The 18,256-nt window shown below is 33.2% G+C and overlaps 1 protein-coding gene and 1 long non-coding RNA gene across 2 annotated transcripts; both read right to left on the bottom strand.

Annotated features, from left to right (window-relative positions):
• On the bottom strand, positions 4,648 to 10,133 carry LOC18586685 (putative disease resistance protein At1g50180). The gene is made up of 2 exons (XM_018128712.1): positions 9,016 to 10,133; positions 4,648 to 6,214 (listed from the first exon to the last, which is right to left on the bottom strand). Exons 1-2 carry the CDS (start codon positions 10,088 to 10,090, stop codon positions 5,061 to 5,063), a joined length of 2,229 nt encoding a protein of 742 aa, XP_017984201.1. The 5' UTR covers positions 10,091 to 10,133; the 3' UTR covers positions 4,648 to 5,060.
• Positions 12,153 to 17,279, bottom strand: LOC108663725. The gene is made up of 3 exons (XR_001929737.1): positions 17,243 to 17,279; positions 14,076 to 14,166; positions 12,153 to 12,460 (listed from the first exon to the last, which is right to left on the bottom strand). It is a non-coding gene; the product is annotated as an uncharacterized LOC108663725 (long non-coding RNA).

Below are 18,256 nucleotides of genomic sequence, written 5' to 3'. Positions count from 1 at the left end.
TCTCACTACCCTTATCACTCTAAAATGAATGAACAACCCTAAATACCAATTCACCCTTAAATCTAAACACTAATCATTCTCAACACCAAAACTCAATTCTAGTGTACTACTCACCTTGGTAGCTTGTATTTGAAATTCTTTCCAAAGCTTTCAAGCTATTTTTTTGAAGCTTCCTCTTTCTCTCTCTAAAACACCTAACTAGTGAGAGAAAGTATGGAAATAAGATTTTTTTCAAGGGTTTTAAGGAGGGGGAGTGGAAGAGCACAAGGATTTATGGAAAGGGTGCACCAAAAGCATGAAATATGGAGCTATTTGAGGAAGGTTGTGGAGCTTTCCTATCAAGCTTTCATGGGGGATGGAAGCAACGTGAGATGAGAGGAAGAAGAAGAAGAAAACCTGCTGAAGAATGTAGAAACTGCTAGAAGAACAAGATATTTATAGCCCACGCTTATCCACTTCACTTAAATTACGAAAATACCCCTCCACAAATTAGCTTGTCCTCTTCCAATCTTTTATGCAATCTTTTACTCTTTTGACACCAGGACAAGATCCATAATGGTCTAGAAATGCTCGGGTTCATGAAAACTTAAAAATTTTGACCCAATGTGAAAAATGACCATTTTGCCCCTACCATGAAAATCATCATCATTTTCCTTTCCTTCGTCATTTTACCCATATTTTCATTATTCATTCATGCCTTAGGCCTACTTAAGCCTTAATATTGTTTAAAATCTTACTTTTATGGACTTACTAAGGAAATGACGAACTTACCCCTAATCAGGGATATCACGTCTACTTCTATCTACGAGTCTATAAAGGTCAAGGTCTTGCAATAACCCTCCATATCACCTTGAGAGATCTCAGCGAGGATTCTCTTAGTAAACTAGGATCCTTATCCATTCTAATCATGACCTTGAGTATGCTCAATAAACCATGATAAGTGGATTAGGTAGATAACTGAGCTTAACAATTGTATCTCTATACAACTCCTAGATCAACTAGGTGACAACACATTGCCTAAACATATCATATATGTTTCACCTAGCCACTGCCTCTATTTTCTATAATAATCAAGTTTCCAAGCATCTAGATTTTATGAAACTAGTTGAGTGAGACCCACCAATAGCTCAAACATACTCGAGTAAAAGTGTGACCTTGAGTGTGCTCAACAAGTCTTTAAATAAAAGAACAGTCAGGTTATTTTGCTATCTGGTGGAAGGTAACTTAATCATGCTAGCATGTGACTCAATATTTATCGAGGGATTTCATTATTTATTTTTATTGAAGTCTTATCTTGGCATGCATAGCATTTATTTATTGTATAACATAAATCTATCACATGCATACTACTTTGGCTAATTATGGACTTTATCTATACTAATTTCCTTGAGCCATCAAAGGAAATTAACTTGGTCAAACCTAAGGGATAACAAACAACATCTTGTAGTCTTTCCTCTCTCTTATCTTCATGGCGTTTTTGTATTTTCATCTTCGAATTGTAAAATAACTCCTAAACTAATCCGAATTCTATACTTAGATGTAAGTATTAAATTTTAGTGAAGAAACCTTGTGGTATATCCGAAGAGAGTTAAGTGAGGAGAGAATTTTACAATTCTAGAAAATCGAGAGAAAGGTAGGATGCACAGACCTTTTTCAATAAATAAATACCATGATAAAATTTACATTCAATCATAGCACAATCATATTGGGCCTAAGTCCATAATCATCCACATACATCCATCAACATGAACATATAAATATTTAAAAAACTTGTCTCATTCAAATTGTTAATCATATGAAGTATTCGAGATTAGCAATTTTCCAACATTTATATTTTGTTAATTTCAAATTTTCATGTTTGCAATTTTAATACTAACTTTGGAGAGTTTTACTAATCAATATTAGTAACTCATTGACTCCTAATCTTATTAGTATAAAATTAAAATTTTGTTACAAATTAAAATAATTTTATTTTGTGTTCCTAAACATTTGGTAACTATCTTATTAATCTCATTTAATTAAAGATTGAATGTCTATTATTACCTAATCTCGTTAGAAAATATCTTAGACAATTTAATCTTTAAATTTTTTATGTCAAATCTAAATCAATTCCATGACAATGTCCAGCTACAGGCAACAGCAAACATGTCCTGATTTTATGGCATTATGGTGGCTTATTTTTAGGAATTTAATTCCCAATTAAATTTATCTTGATAGCCAACTTTTGGAACAATTTCAAAATAATTTTTGTAGGATTTCAAGAACTGATTTGTCTGTTTAAAATATTCAAAAACTGTTACCCGTAACTGTAGGTGGCTACAACGGTTTTGACTCTTTTTTGAAGTTTTTTGGTGACATAAAATTAGGAATTTAATTCCTAATTAAACTCATCTTGACAGCCAACTTATGAAAGAATTCCATAATAAGTTTTGCAAGATTTTAGGAAACCTTTTTGGCTATCTAAAACACTCTAAACCATGACTATATAGCTACAGAAGTAGTAATGATTTTGCCCACCTTTTTAGTTTCATGGTGGCTCAATTTTAGGGATTTAATTCCTTAAAATTTTTGTCAACAATTTACATAATTTATGAAACTATTTCCATAACAAAATACTCAGGCAATTGTTGCAACTAATTGCACAAATTAAAGTATATTCTTGGTTGCCAAGCTAACCAAAATCATGACTGAGACTACAACAGGTAATAGCGATTTCAACTATGTTTTGGTGGCTTTTCCATCACCATCAGCTATTGATCATGAACCTTTCTTGGAACACTTCCAACGTATATTGATTCCTTAAATTTCCATTGTTTTAGAAGACCTTTAAACCTCATTCTTATGGCTGAAAATGAACCAATACCATGGCTGGACAAAATCAGATTCTATCATTTAAATCACACCATAATGTCGTGAGATTGAATCTTTATTTGCTAAATTAATTTTACATCTCATGCACTTGTTAATATGCAATATTTTGACATTAAAATGAGATTAATATTATGATAAATAAGGTATAAAATTTACAATTAAATCTGTCCAGAAATCAAAATAACTAGAATAAATTGTAAAACTCAATTGGCAATGGAATTGATTGATGGCTTAATTCCATTAACTAAGATTGGCATCTAGCAATGCATCATGGCCACCCAACTGTTAGAAGGGTCAAAGGATTCTTTGACAACCTTTCAGTGTACAGTCTTATAATGTAATTCCTTCTCTTATCATATATCCTAAAGATGATAAAAGTGTGGTGCAATATCTACTTTTATTGACCTTTATATTTGTTCCTACAATTTGATCATTAGCTTTATAGAGACTTATGAAACTCAGTTCATAATCTCCTAATCACCTTGGCCAAGGATTTGATTAAGCTAATATCAACCAAAAACTAATGAGATATTTCCCCTTGAATCACTTGGGGTGATGATTCCTATCTTGACCACTCATTTGCCTTTATAAGCTTCATACTATACCCAAAAGTATCCTATGTTTGGCATCCTTGGTTAGGCATCCGTAAGGATGAAATCAAAGCATAACACTCCACATTTAAGACAACATGGTGTCTCAAGTCCAAAGAGTAGTTACACGACTGACACATAAGAAACATTGTATAGACACTAGAGTGAAATACAAAATGCACTTCTCATGTAAGGTTATGTTCAGTGAATTTGCTCATCTATGGCAAGCACTCATATGCTAGTTTCAAGTATCTCTATACTTCAACTTATGAGAGAAGTTGGTTACTTCACAAGAAACATAGCATGTGCCGATCTCTGAGCATTATTGATGCCCCGTCTCAATAATACAATGATTAAGAACTTTCAAGAACAATACTTTGATGCATAACGATATCAAAATTGTATTATAAAACAATTCCTTTGTAAAGCATATATAGTTCCATGAACTTTATGTACATAAGTATAAATAATAATTAAATCACAAACTTATAAATAAAAAACTTCCTCAATGTTATTATGAATAACAAAATATCATACATAAATATCTCAAAAATGTAATTTCTATGCAACCACAAATTAGCTAAGGCTCATACTAACATATTAGTTATGTTTGAACAACATTTAATCTATGAATGAGAAGGTTAGGACAGATTGAACGTATTTGCCATTCTTACACGGAACGTCCAGTGCATATGACAAGGGAGCCTGGACAAAGTTAATTCAGTTAGATAAAGTTGTTTGTACAACTTTCAATGCAGGACTCTTTGCTTAGGACAGTCGTATTGAGTTTTTGATAAGGTCTCAAACAACTTTATTGAGATTTCCGAGCATCCCTAAATTCGGCAAATAGGGGCCTTCGGGTTTTCTTTTTCTATATGCTACTTTTTATTTTACTACACCATATTGTAATCATAGAGTCCGTGGTGGTTCAAGCTATCGTATTGAGTAATAAAATTATTAATTTTTTTAAAAAAATAATATTTATAGTGAAATTAAAAAAGTATTTGAAATTTAATAAAAAATTGACTCATGTCCATTTCGTTATTTAGAGAAATAAATAATTAATGCAATACATTAACCTAATTACTTAAATCGAGATTTTTAATTTTAAATTCAATTATGCAGCTAAAAAATACAGAACAGATATAAAGAAAAGATAACCCATACAATTATTCCTATCTGAAAATAGAACAAACCGACAAAGGTATTTTATTGATGAAATTAAGATTACATCGAGCACACCAAATATGAAACAAGTAGTAAACAATTAGAAAAATACATCACTCAAAGTAGTGCAGGACAGGAAAAAAGAAAAATACATCACTCAAAGTAGTGCACGACAGGAAAAACTAAAGAAAACGATAGTAGCGTACGTGGATGCAAAGCAAAGCATCCCTTTCTAAGCAAGTCGAAGCCCACTCAGGAGGCATTGGTACCCCTCTCATATACTTTTTTTCCATGTAGTTTCAACTTGCGGAGGCGAGGACAGCATGCAGCAACCTTTTCAACATCAAGCGTACTGTTGAAGGTTATCGTTTTTGGCTCTATCATCAGGGAGCGAAGGTGATTAAATGTAACAGTTCCGGATTCGAAAATCTCCTAGAATGATCCTAAAGAGGCCTCATCCTCTATAACGATCACCAATTTTCTGAGATTTGTCAATGTGATGAGATCTTTTACATCTGCATGGCGTGAAGGGAAGTTAAATAGTGTCTGCAGGTTGCCAAGATTGGCAAATCGCAGTTTTTTTGTCTCACGGCCACAGTTAGGAGGGAGATACAGATGCCTCAGTTGTTGCATCTTCCAGAACACATCGGGCATTCTTGATGTTGAATAACGACGATCAAGATACAGAGTCAACAAGCAGCTCAAGTCACCCATCGATGATGGAAGTTCTCCAATCCAGGCCGATGCTACATTTAAGAGTCTTAAATGGACTAGTTTTCCTATTTCGTCAGGTATCTGAAAACCCTTAACATTGTCAAGATCTAAGACTCGAAGCAACTTGAACTTATTGACCATGGATTCCATTAACTGCTGTTGTATTCCACTATGATCTTGTAAGGAGAAGCCTAATATAGACCTAACGAGGGGATACTGTTCATTTTCCATTCCAATACGCCCACTAAAGTTCCTCAAATTAACCGAAACTCTGCGAGTTCTACCAGCTAGCTTCATCTTGGTTGTGAGGCATTGAAAAAAATCGTTGTGCTTATTTTTATCATTAAGGTTTACAACATCAAAAATGTCTTCCCCTTGAGCCCTCGACAAACAAAGATCTCGCATCAGATCGTGCATGCGACAAGTCTTAATCCTCCCTGTTGAACTTCTTTTTTCTACTTGAACCATGTACCTTTGAGCCATTTCATCTAAGTAACGATAAGCAACGTCCTCCATTGTCTCTTCCCCTTCAAAACCGGAAACAGGTGGTATCATACCCTCCGCTACCCACAAGTTAGTCAATTTCTTTACAGATATCACAAAATCCTCTGGGAATATGCCTAGATAAAGGAACAATGGTTTCAGTCGTTGTGGCAAATCATCATAACTTAAAGCCAGCACTTCAAGAATTGAGAAGCTTTGGTCTTGGTGGTTCAAATATGATTTAATATTTTCGTGGACTTTATCCCACTCATCAAATGTCTGCTTTGTGGACAAAAGACCCCCAAGCACAATGATGGCTAATGGCAAACCCTTACAATGTTTCACCATCTCCTTCCCTAACTTTTCCAAATCATAATCGTTTCTCGCAGCTGCAAGGACATGTTTAAATTAAAATAAGATATTTTTAAAAATAACCCTTAAAGATAAAATATTTTTAAAAATAGTCCTTTTTATAATTTTAACTATTTTTAACTAAATTGGACAAAATTACCCTTAATGAAATTACACGCTATGATGTTACACACCATGCACAAAAATATGTTACATGTCATTATTAGGTTGTTATACACATGTGCAAAAATATGTGACACGTCATGGTTAGGTTGTTACACATCATGTACAAAAACATGTGACACACCATATACAGAAACATGTGACACGCCATATACAGAAACATGTGACACGTAATGTACAAAAATATGTAATACGCCATGTACAAAAACATGTGACACGCCATGTACAAAAATATATGACATGCCATTGTTAGGTTGTTATACGCCATGTTGAAAAAAATTACTAGTGTTACACGCCATGTACAAAAACATGTTACACGTCATGGTTAAAAAATATTGTTGCACATCATGTATTAAAAAAAAATACTGTTGTTACACACAATGTTAAAAAAAAATAGTTTTGTTACACGCCATGTTGAAAAAATATTATTGTTACACGCTATATTCAAAAACATTTTGTTACACTTTAATTCCTAAAATGTTGTTGTTACTTACGAACCAAAACTTCCAATTCTCTCAACTCTCTTCATTTGTTTTTGTTTTTTTGACAATTTGACACCGATTAAAGTGTTTCAATCATATTTTCATAAATCAAAACATAAATTTTCTTATACAAAACACCTATTTCAACTAAAAATAAAATAAAAAATTCTTTTCAAAACTTAAGTTTATAAATTTCAAAATTTTGAGTTTATTGCTGTCTAGGTCCCGAATTGATTCAATTTAAAGCTATTTCAAACATCTATGATCATTTCTACCGTTTTAGTTTCACCCATAATACCTAAAAATCAAATTTTCCAAATAGCCTCACACCCAAGCATATCAAAATCATTGCTTGGTGTCTTAAAAGCGCAAGAAAAAAAAATCTGAAAATACGGGGAGAGAGAAATTAAAAGCATAACAAATGAATGCTGAAGAGAAAAATCGATAAAATTTGAAAAACTTGGATGGTGAGAGAGAGAAATCAAAAACACAAAATTGGGAGAAATTGTGATGAATGGTTTAATTTATTTGAAATAGTTTTAAGGACATTTTTATCAAGTCATGTCTAAATATGACTAAAAATAATTAAATTTATTTTGATAGTTATTTTTAAAATATCTTTATCAAAAAAGACTATTCCTCATAATTTCCTCAATTTTATAAAATTTAAAATTACTGTAAATGTGGCCAATAAGGTTTGTCTCAATAATAAGGAAGAGGTCTTGAAATTTGTAAATTCCAAGTTGAAGTCTCATGATATAACTCGAATTTATGCAACTTTACGTTAATTTTGTTGGTTAAACTTGTTTACTGGTTTCTTCTAATAGATATATGTTAAAAGGTTTTGATTATAATCGTAACTTTTATTTATTTATTTTTGAAATGATAATTGTAACTTTTATTGATACATGTAACTTAATTAAAACAATTTATGGTGTACTCATAAGTTGAAATGTTAGATTTTCTCATATAATAAAGTGTGGATTTACCTTATTTAATTTATTTTACCTGTTATATATATATATATATATACACACACACATTTAATGATTGTTGATGATGGAGCTGGGGAGAAATAAAGAGAAAAGTATGATGGAAGATGGAGGGATAGATGGAGTTCTAGGCCTAGAATAGATTGGAGTAATAAAGAGTGTTATTATTCTCATAAGATTGAACACATAAAACTTATTACAAGATGTTAAATAGAGGACATGAAAAATTCCATGAAAGCTAAAGGAAAGGAGAATGGGAAGAATTAAGTTGTGCCATCATCTGCCAATGAAGTTTTGATGGTGCAAGACAAAATAAAAATACAAAAATTGTATGCGTGCGGTTTTGGATTCTTCATGTTCCCAACATATATGCACAAGAAAACAATGGTTTTTGAAACTTGAGTTGTGTGAGAAACCAATTTACATGGCTAATGAAAGTGAAGAGAAAATTGAAGGCATTGCTTGTGGAAAGATTTGCTTGCATATGGTAGGGTCAAGATACTTGGGAATGTGAGGTAGGTTCCAAACTTTTCAATACATTTGATTTTTCTTGGAAAAGTTAAATAGTTTAGGTTATGGATATTCTGCTTTAAGTGGTGGTTGAAAATTGTAAAAGGTTTGATGATTGTTATGAAGGGAACAAAGAAGAATTCAAAAATTTTGTATGAGTTGATTGGAAGCGCAATTAAGGGAAATGGGTTGATATCTATCTTCATATTTTACTATTAATATGAATTTAATGAAGTAAGATATATTCTAATAATTTTTTTAACGGTGTCAAGAAAATTCTAACGATAAAAACATAGGATAGTTAACTATAATATTTTACACCTCATTGTGAAAATTTATTCCGCCTGAAATCACAAGATATATACTTTTTTTTGCTATTGCTATTAGAAGTTGTAAAAATTAGTGAGACGTAACTAAAGTTGGCATTTTAATAAAAGGTAACATTGGAAACGAAAAGTAAACATTATTTTCAAGTATCCTAAAATAGAAATTAGAAGTGAAAAAAGTAACAAATTAGAAGGAGATCAGTGTGTGAATGAAATAAGATGTGAGCAGGTTAGAGTAGAAGAGACCCAAAATATAACCCAAGTAAGAAGGTAGAAATTAAACTAGTTAACAATAAGAATGACAAAACATTTATAATAAACGAGTTACGAGTGAGATATGTCAGACCTTGATCATCCGGTAGCCGAGGGAGTGCAACTCTTTGAAATAACTCCCAGCTTCTTGCCTCATTTAGGCACCGTGGTTCATGTATATAACATCTCGGATCTGCGTGCCTGGCGACATCTTTGTTGCGACTGGTAAGTATTATTTTACTACCTGTGTCCTCGGTTGGGAACCCAGCACTCAAGATTTTCCAAGCATGCACGTGCCAAATGTCATCAAGCACCACCAAGCATTTCTTCTTCTGTAGTTCTTTAAAGACCATTTCGGCTATGTCGTCGTCCGTCATTTTCTCAATCTCCTCTCTCTGCTCCTTACTGGGGGGACTAAGCTTGAACAAAATTTGTTCCCAAGAACCCCTCTTTTCCCATTGTTGGGATACATTTATCCACACAAAGTGATCAAAACGTTGTCTAAGTTTCGCATGATTGTAGACCTTCTTAGCAAGGGTGGTCTTTCCTATACCGCCCATGCCACATACCGCGACAACCCGATGGTCCTTAAAGTTACCAGCTTGGCTAGCCTCCGCGGAGCCACCGGGGTGGTCTCCCACCAATTTTTTCACCAATAAATTTACATCTTCGTCAACTCCAACAGGATTTTCAGGAATGTGAGGATAATTCTTCCAGAGGCTTGAACTTCTCTTCGTCTTCCAGTCAATCGCAGAATTGGAGCCCTCTGGGATGGTTAATTCCCTTAAACCAAAGGTTTTCAAACTCTGTCTCAAGTCAGAAATCCGGACATTGATGTCCTCGAGCTTTGAACCAAGATTGTACTTCGATTTTGCTTGGTTCCAGATTGCAAATGTTTTACCAGCTTTCTTCTTGGATGCAACTTCGAGGGCAAGGCTTTCAACGATGTCTTCTATATCGTAAGCGAGAGTTCGGATCTCCGCCATCCAGTTTCTTATTCTCTCATCTTTGTCTTGCTTTGCATATGCATCTTTCAAGAACGCCTTCATCCACTGCAGCTGACTCTTTACGTGATCGAATTCTTGGCCAACACCTTGGAAGAATTTCACTCCTTCTATTAGGAAATAGCCAAGCCTCTCCAACGCGTAAGACATGATAAACTCCGTCATGGCACCTTTTCAAGGGAAGTGTGAGGAACGAAAGGAATTGTAATCTTTGCTTACTAATTAATTGTTTTTGGGAAAGTTAAATAGCGAGTGGTATCATATACTCTTGTCAGAACCTGTGTGACACTGTGCAAGGACTACTTAGTCATCAGCAATAACTTGCCAGGACTGCCAACAAAAGCAACGACTTCAAGGTTTTAAGTTTTTCATTGCGCAAGGATGACTTAGTCATCAGCAATAACGTGCGAGGACTGTCTTCAGCAAATGCAACAACTTCAATAACGCGTGAGGACTGCCATCAGCAAAAGCAACGACTTCAAGGATGTCAGCTTTCCATTGACCTAAAGAAAACTTATACAGAGATTGCTTATCACTTAATTTTTTTTTTTACAAAGTTAAAGAGTGAGTGGTATTTGCACACTCTTATCAGAACAATGTGACATTGAGCAAGGACAACGTAGGCATCAGCAATAACTTGCGAGGACTTAGCCATGAACAAAACAATGACGACTTCAGGGTTGTAAGCTTTTCATTGACCTAAAGAAGAACTATTCAGAGAGTATTTATTACTTAATTTTTTTCAACAAAGTTAAAGAGTGACGACACGCTAAGTTCGTAAAATAAAATAATTATTTTATAATAATAAAATTAAAAAAAAATAGAATAATTATTATGTAATTTGATTTATGGAATGGAATAGGATAAAAATTGTTATTATAATTTATTCTGATGTTTAGTTCGTAAGAATAGTTTCGGAATAGTTAAGGTATAAATGATAAAATGAAAAAATTACTTTTTATTATAATTTAGTTAACTAGACAAAAATTACTCATTATTATAATTTAATAATATTTTTTTTTTCAATTTCATTTTTTTTTCTCTCTTTGTATTTTCATTTTTGAATCTTTTATTAAAAATTTAAACATAAATAATTTATTATTAAACTATTAATATAATTTTTTATTTTGTTTTTTTCTCTATTTGTATTTTCATTTTTAATCTTTTATTAAAATTTTAAACATTAATAATTTATTATTGAATTATTAATATAATTTTTTATTTTAATTTCTTTTTACTTTTTCTTTATTTTCATTGACTATTTATAAATTGTAATTATTTTTAATAAATAGGGATATTTTTGTCCACTAAATTTTTGACTCTATTCCATAGTCATGGAATAACATGCGAGGACTAAGTCATCAGAAAAAGCAACGACAACTTCAAGGTTGTAAGCTTTCCATTAACTTAAAGAAGACTTATTCAGATATGTCCATAACATGAGCCAGACGACATTTGAGTCTGACTTCTTTGTATGTAAGTTCTAGCTATCCATGGACTTAATATTTACTATTAAAATAATACAAATACTTTAAATTCATATTTAATACTTTTAAATCTATTTTTTGAATATTAGATTTAAGTAAAGTACATATTTAAAACGTCTACATATACTTTAAAACGTCTTGGGGTCTTTACTAAAAACTAATACTAAAAACAATGATACATAAGGCAACATAGTGCCAACACATAAAAAAAACTAATCCGGAAACATATATATAATTTACTAGCCTAGGCACATTCATCTAGGGGCTTATACACATATAAATTATTCTTGTACCATGGCAATGCAGCATTCAATGCATTAAGCATCACATGCTTTTATTCAAATAATTAAATCCACTTACAGTGCCAGTCGAAGGCACTCTACTGTTGATTTCTCACGCAAGTGCATGTATTGCAAACAAGTAATATAGTGATGAAGTAGAGTATCGTTTCTATAGAGAATTATTTTAATTCTTATTTTCTAGTTACTAAAATTAACACACCCTAATCTTATCCAAACAATTAAATTTAAAATTAAAACTAACAAACTAAAAATAAAACTAATCTCAAATTTATTAGCAAATTTGTTTGAAGAATTTAATTAACTACCAGGTTTAAGATTATGATATTTCTCAACACCTCTGTCACGACCCAAACTCGAGAGCCATGACTGGTGCAAGAGCCCAACAGGCAAGCCCACCAAACCCAAGCAAACCTTAAAGTTCAAAATCATATAACACAAACGCCTAGGGATTTATAACCAAATATTCATTGCAACTTCATATATAATAAATTATACCTGGCTCATAATTCTTACAAATATTCAGAAAGCCATACGTTGGCCGTAACCTAGGGTTCATACATAATAACCCTCGAACAATTCATATGGCACATTGTGCTTGAGACATTTTACAAACTAATCAAACTTGAAGGCAAAAGACCTACACAGCTTTAGCGGAGTGACACAATGGGATGGGGGACTTATCAAATGCCAATTTCGTGTTCGCCTAATTGATGACACTTGTCACATAACCCTATCGCTTCTCTTATCTGCACATGGTACAACAGAGGGGTGAGTCAACTAATACTCAGTAAAGGGATACTATCATAGCATAATATTTCACATGTAATATATATAAGCCTATCTAGCCATAATACATTCATATTCAAATATCTTCAAATTCAAAAGGGTGCGAGGATCATCCTGATATCCTACATGCAGATCCCATTGTATTATACTTTGCCAATCTCAACTCTATGGCATATCACTTTCACAATTTGCCAAACTCTATGTCACCACTCAAATCATCTCAATTCAAGGCTTATCTTAATGTCGTTATCATCAAACTGGGCTTTATAAGCACACCTTAGTTGCCGAGCCAAACCTCATATTTCATTAAATATCATTCACAATCAGTCACCACAATTTCATATTCAAATCAAATCATGCCATATTTGATGCATGTTGTCATAGTCAATCAAAATCAAATGAGTTGTCTTGCCCTGGACATAGTCAGATCATGCACGGTGGCTAATCGACAGAATATCAAATCACGCACAAGGTAAAGCCACTGATGGAAAAATAGATCACACGTGAGTTGAAGCAACGGGTGGAGAACAGATCACTCCCAACACCGAAGCAACTAACAGAGAATCAAAATCATCGATCGGAGTAATCTCTTGATGGTCAACATCACCTCAGGTATTCTCAAACAGATAGCATCAAAGCACTGCAGGCAGGAATCATAGACGGGACTAATACAACCATCCTTGTTTACCACCATCCCTATAGGCATACAAAGGTCATAGGGCGTGGGACTCTAATTAACCGCAAGTCAAATCAACATCCGAAATTCATCTCTCAGACAAAATACATATCCATAAATCAGGCCATTGTGCTTGTGACATTCCATATGTCCACATCAAATCATATTTCAAATTTAGCAAGCTTCAGTCATCTCTTAGCTCGGTGTAATTCTAAGTAGCTTCAAATCTCTAAGGTATCATCAAATGGAACATAATCAATCTATAGGCCCTCAAGCCTTTAACTCCACTTAGGTATTCACCATGCTCAATCAAGTCAATCGTGGCTTATTAGCCTTATACATATCCTTAAAAAAATAATAAAAAAAGCCTTATACATATCATAAAATCAACAATGAATACATGGGCATTTATACACATGTCATGTTCATAAATAATCATGGCCTTTCAACCTCACAAATTTAATATCACTTAATCCCTGTGCCATTAACCTAAACACATATCGAGCCATATACCTACTTGGTAGTCCATTCATTATAATTCAACATAATCCTTAATCCATAACTCATATCACACCATGTTTAGGCCTTTTGCTTTAAGTCCTACGTACCATGGGTTCTAATACAATGCCACCTTGTGGCTCACCACAAATCACACAAACACAAATTTCCTATCCCAAATGACTAATTAGCCTAGACATCCTTATCTAGGTACACAATCATATTTGTTCCCTATCCTAGGCACATACCTCTAGGCAAACATACATACATACACACATTTATATATATATACATATTAATTCTCTAGCTTAGGCATTCTTATCTAGGCATACACAATATTCCATGGGCAGCACATACATTGTGCGAGATGCATCATATGCATTTAATTAAATCCCACTCACCTTGACAATCGGATGCACGTCGTAATTAAGCTCAAATTTTGGCCTCTAGCCATCCTCTAGCTCATAAACACATCAATAGTCTCCATTCCCCCTTTAAACGAATCAAAACATCAAAATCATAATTATTTCCTAGTTTAAAAAATATCCAACTTTTCAAAATAACCAAATTCCATAAATGAGCCCAAATCCTTCAATGATGAGCTAAATCCTTCCTTTAGAAATTAGGTTGCCTAAATCTAGGCCAAATCTCCAATAAACTCAAAGGGAGAGAGTTTGACCAAATCTGAAAATATTTAGATCCGAGATTATTAACCTATTAAATCAAAAATCAATCAGTAAAAATACTTAATCTTACCTCTAGATTGTTTTTCCAAGCTTAAATCTAGCTCAAATAGGCTCCAAGTGCCATTTGAAGGCTTATGGTTCGAAGAGGGTAGAGAGAGAAAAAGAGCAAAGAAAGGGAATAGGACTGAATGGCCTAAAACCTCTTTTTATTTTTGCCTTTTCTCTCTAATGTATTTATACATTTTCCCTAATTTTGAATGAATGTATCAATACATTGGGGGAATGCATCGATACATTTAGAGCAGAATGGTTTTAAATGTTTTTTGCTTCAAATGTATCGATACATTGGGGCAATGTATCAATACATGTTCATCCTTAACCAAATCTATCGATACATTCTTAAATGTATCAATACATTTCCTCTAGAACACCTCATTTTGTTCTTTTTGCCAAAAATGTATCGATACATGAGGGTATGTATCGATAAATTTTCCCCTGTAAGCAATTTTAAGTCTTCAAAAACTTTCAAAAAAAAAATCCAACTTAGCATCTTTAATTCATTCCTTGTTATTCTCATACCTCCAATAACTTGTAAAATTCAATTCCTCATACATATATTCTCAAATATACATCAAATTAAATCAAATCCTCAAGCTATAGGATTTATTTCTCATTTCTTATAAGAATAGCCCAAGTGTCATAACATAGGCTTTATACATTTAACTCATTTATCATACCACCCAAAGTCCTCAATGATATCATAAATTCTCACTTCACAACTTCAAAACATGGTTCGAATCCTTGCTCAAACCTTAAGTCATATGGTCCATCAATTATTCCTCCTAGAATTTAGCTAAGTGTCATAGTTCATACCCTCAAAGACTTAGCATATAAACCACATTCATCAAACATCCTCAAACACATTAAAATTCAAAGAAATTCTCCATAGTCCATAATAGCTCATATGCATGCTCCTAAGTACTTAGTTCTACCCATAAGAGCTCCTAAGTACATATTCAATTTGAGATACAATTGATGTAGCTGCAGGTGGAGCTCTTATGGGAAAGACTATTGATGAAACAGATGACTTATGAGAAGAAATGGAGTCAAACAATTATCAATGGCCATTTGAATGATCCACACACAAGAGAGTAACTGGAGTTCATGAGATTGACGCTATCACAACATTAATTGCACAGGTAGCTACTCTAATTAAAACGTTTGATTATTTTAGTATTAATCTTGTTTAAAGTCTTTTTGTAATGTACGAACATTTTGGAAACAGTTCAGTTCGTTGGAAACAGACAGCAAAACAACCCCTTCTCTAACTCATATAATCAGGATAGAGAAACCATCCAAACTTCTCATGGGGAAACAACTAAGGAGCATCAGCTGCAAGACCAAACATGTCACGACCCGAAACTCCCATCGAGCCATTGACAACCACCGCGGTGTCCCGATAGACACTCATTACCCGAAATGCCAATTGGAACCCCGCAAGGCTTAATATCAGTTTTTCATTTTCCCTGTGAGTAACAGTTGCCAAATATCATGTTCTAAAAGATTTTAAGCTATTTTCAACTTAAAACAAATAAAAAAATTATTTTTGTCCCATAGGGGCATTTTGGTCATCTTTTCCTGAAAATTTTGAAACCAGCTAAAAATGTAATATGCGAGTACAAAACACATAATTCATAATCAAAAATAAGTTTAAACATCTAAAACCTTCATTTAAAATGAAATTATTATTATTTGGATATAATAAAAAAATAAAATAAAAAAATATTCAATAAAATATTCTATTTTCTTATAAAACAATATTTTTAGAGTTATACGTAAATAATTTTTACAGCGTAAAAGCAAAATAAATTCATACATACTGTAATACAGTAAGCCGGAGTATTTAATTTAATTTACAATAACAAGTGGGCCCCCGAATAACCAAAAGTAAGCAAAACTGTGAACCTACTGTTTGGAGGATGCAAATCTAATGGTAACCCTCGATGAAATCAGCTATCTACAACCTATTCTGAGCCTGAAATGGGTGGAAAGGAGGGCGGTGAGATCTTATAATCCCAATGAGTAAATAAACACCATCTAAAATATTTAAAGTCGAGTAAATGGAGACGATTAAAATTTTCATCTCAATATGTATTTCATAACATAAATATTCATTTCATTTAAATAATCAACATGGCTTATGAGTATTTAAAAGCTTGGCTCGTGCCAAAATCATTCTCATACTTGGTTGTCAGGGATACCTTGGCCGAAGGCTATCCCAACCGAGTCCGCCAAGGCTGTGAAAAAGTTATGTATGCATAAATTATGTTTTTATTTTGAAAACATAGTCGTTCCTTGGTGTTGGCTGAGTTCACCCTCACATGGTGGTTTGGCGTGAAGTGAACTTTAAAGGTTGTACCTTGGAAATTACCCTACACTTCTCTTCAAACGAGGTAAGAATATAAAGAGATTCCGTGCCCCTCTAATAGGCTGGTCCACAAAACCCGCCCACTGCAGTAAGCTAAACCCACCATACAATAAAATTTGGTATAGCATGACATGACAATTATTTTATTTTACAGCTTCTCAAGGCAAATCAACAGTTCATGCATTTTCAGCACATTTACCAATTCAACCATTCATGCCAATATTACCATAAGCCAATCAATTAGAATCATAAATTTACAACACATCAAGTGGTCTCCAATTACTCTATTTTCAAAGCCATCATTCAATTTCAAGACAATTTATAAAATCATTTCATTTAAACATATTTTGTTTATAAAACCTAAAAATTAACCATTTAAACTCATTTTCCATAAAATTCACAAAATCGAATAAAAACTACTTTAGATAATTAAGATGATAATAAGGTTACTCACAGTAATGGGAATCGAGTTCCAAGTACTCCGATTCTTGATCCTCGGGTACTATCTCTTTACTTTTGCCAGAATGCTCACCACCTAGACATAATGCACAATAAGCCATTTACTACATTTGTGCTAAACTGTTATAAAACTAATTCAGGCTCTATACTAATGCATGAAATGGAATGCGAATTGTTCGGATCATCGTCTAAATACGGTGTTCTACATAAATTCAATTGTGTACCTAAATAAAACGGTATTTGCCTAATTCGATCTATCACCCGATTAATTGGCCAATATGTCCAATTTAACTCCAAATAACTCCATTTTTCTTCCAATTCTCCAAACCATCAAACACAAGTCAAATAGCATAAAATTTAGCAAAATCATCTTCACATTTCTTTTTGGGAATTTCGGCCATGGTGGGTGCATCAATACTATGATTTTTCCTACTTGATTTTCTCACCGTAATTCATCATTTTCTCACCGTAATTCCACATGGAGAATTCGGCCAATGAGGGTTATGGAAGAACATGAATTTTTCTTGCTTGATTTTCATGCTACACATCACCAATCAACTAAAAACACTAGAATATCTTAAAATCTAACCAAAACAACCATCAAAATCTCTCTCTAAGTGTTTGGCCAGCAAGAAACCCATCATGAAATCATGTGATTCAACCATGGAAAATGCAAAAGAATGTATGGAAAAGGTAGATCACAAGTCAAAATCAAGAAATTTTACCTTTGATTGCTTGATTACTTGAAATCCACCAATTTTCTCTTGAATTTTCACTTTAGGGTTTTCATTCTTTCTTTTCTTCCTTTGTTCTTGCTTTGGCCGGCCATAAGAATGAATGTGGAAAAGTTCAAATTGGCTTTATAAAGGAAAATATTAAATGGACAAAAATTTGCCATGTGTCACAATTTCATTGGTCCATGTGTCATACTTACCCATTAAGCAATATCTCTCCACCACTTAAATTTCTTCAATTATCCACGATAATATTGGGTAAAATCCATGTGCTG

This window comes from Theobroma cacao, chromosome 10 (genome assembly GCF_000208745.1).
Source record: "Theobroma cacao cultivar B97-61/B2 chromosome 10, Criollo_cocoa_genome_V2, whole genome shotgun sequence".
Classification (NCBI taxonomy): Eukaryota; Viridiplantae; Streptophyta; class Magnoliopsida; order Malvales; family Malvaceae; genus Theobroma; species Theobroma cacao.
Note: the sequence above shows the minus strand (reverse complement) of the source record. Positions and strands in the feature narration are given on the sequence as shown.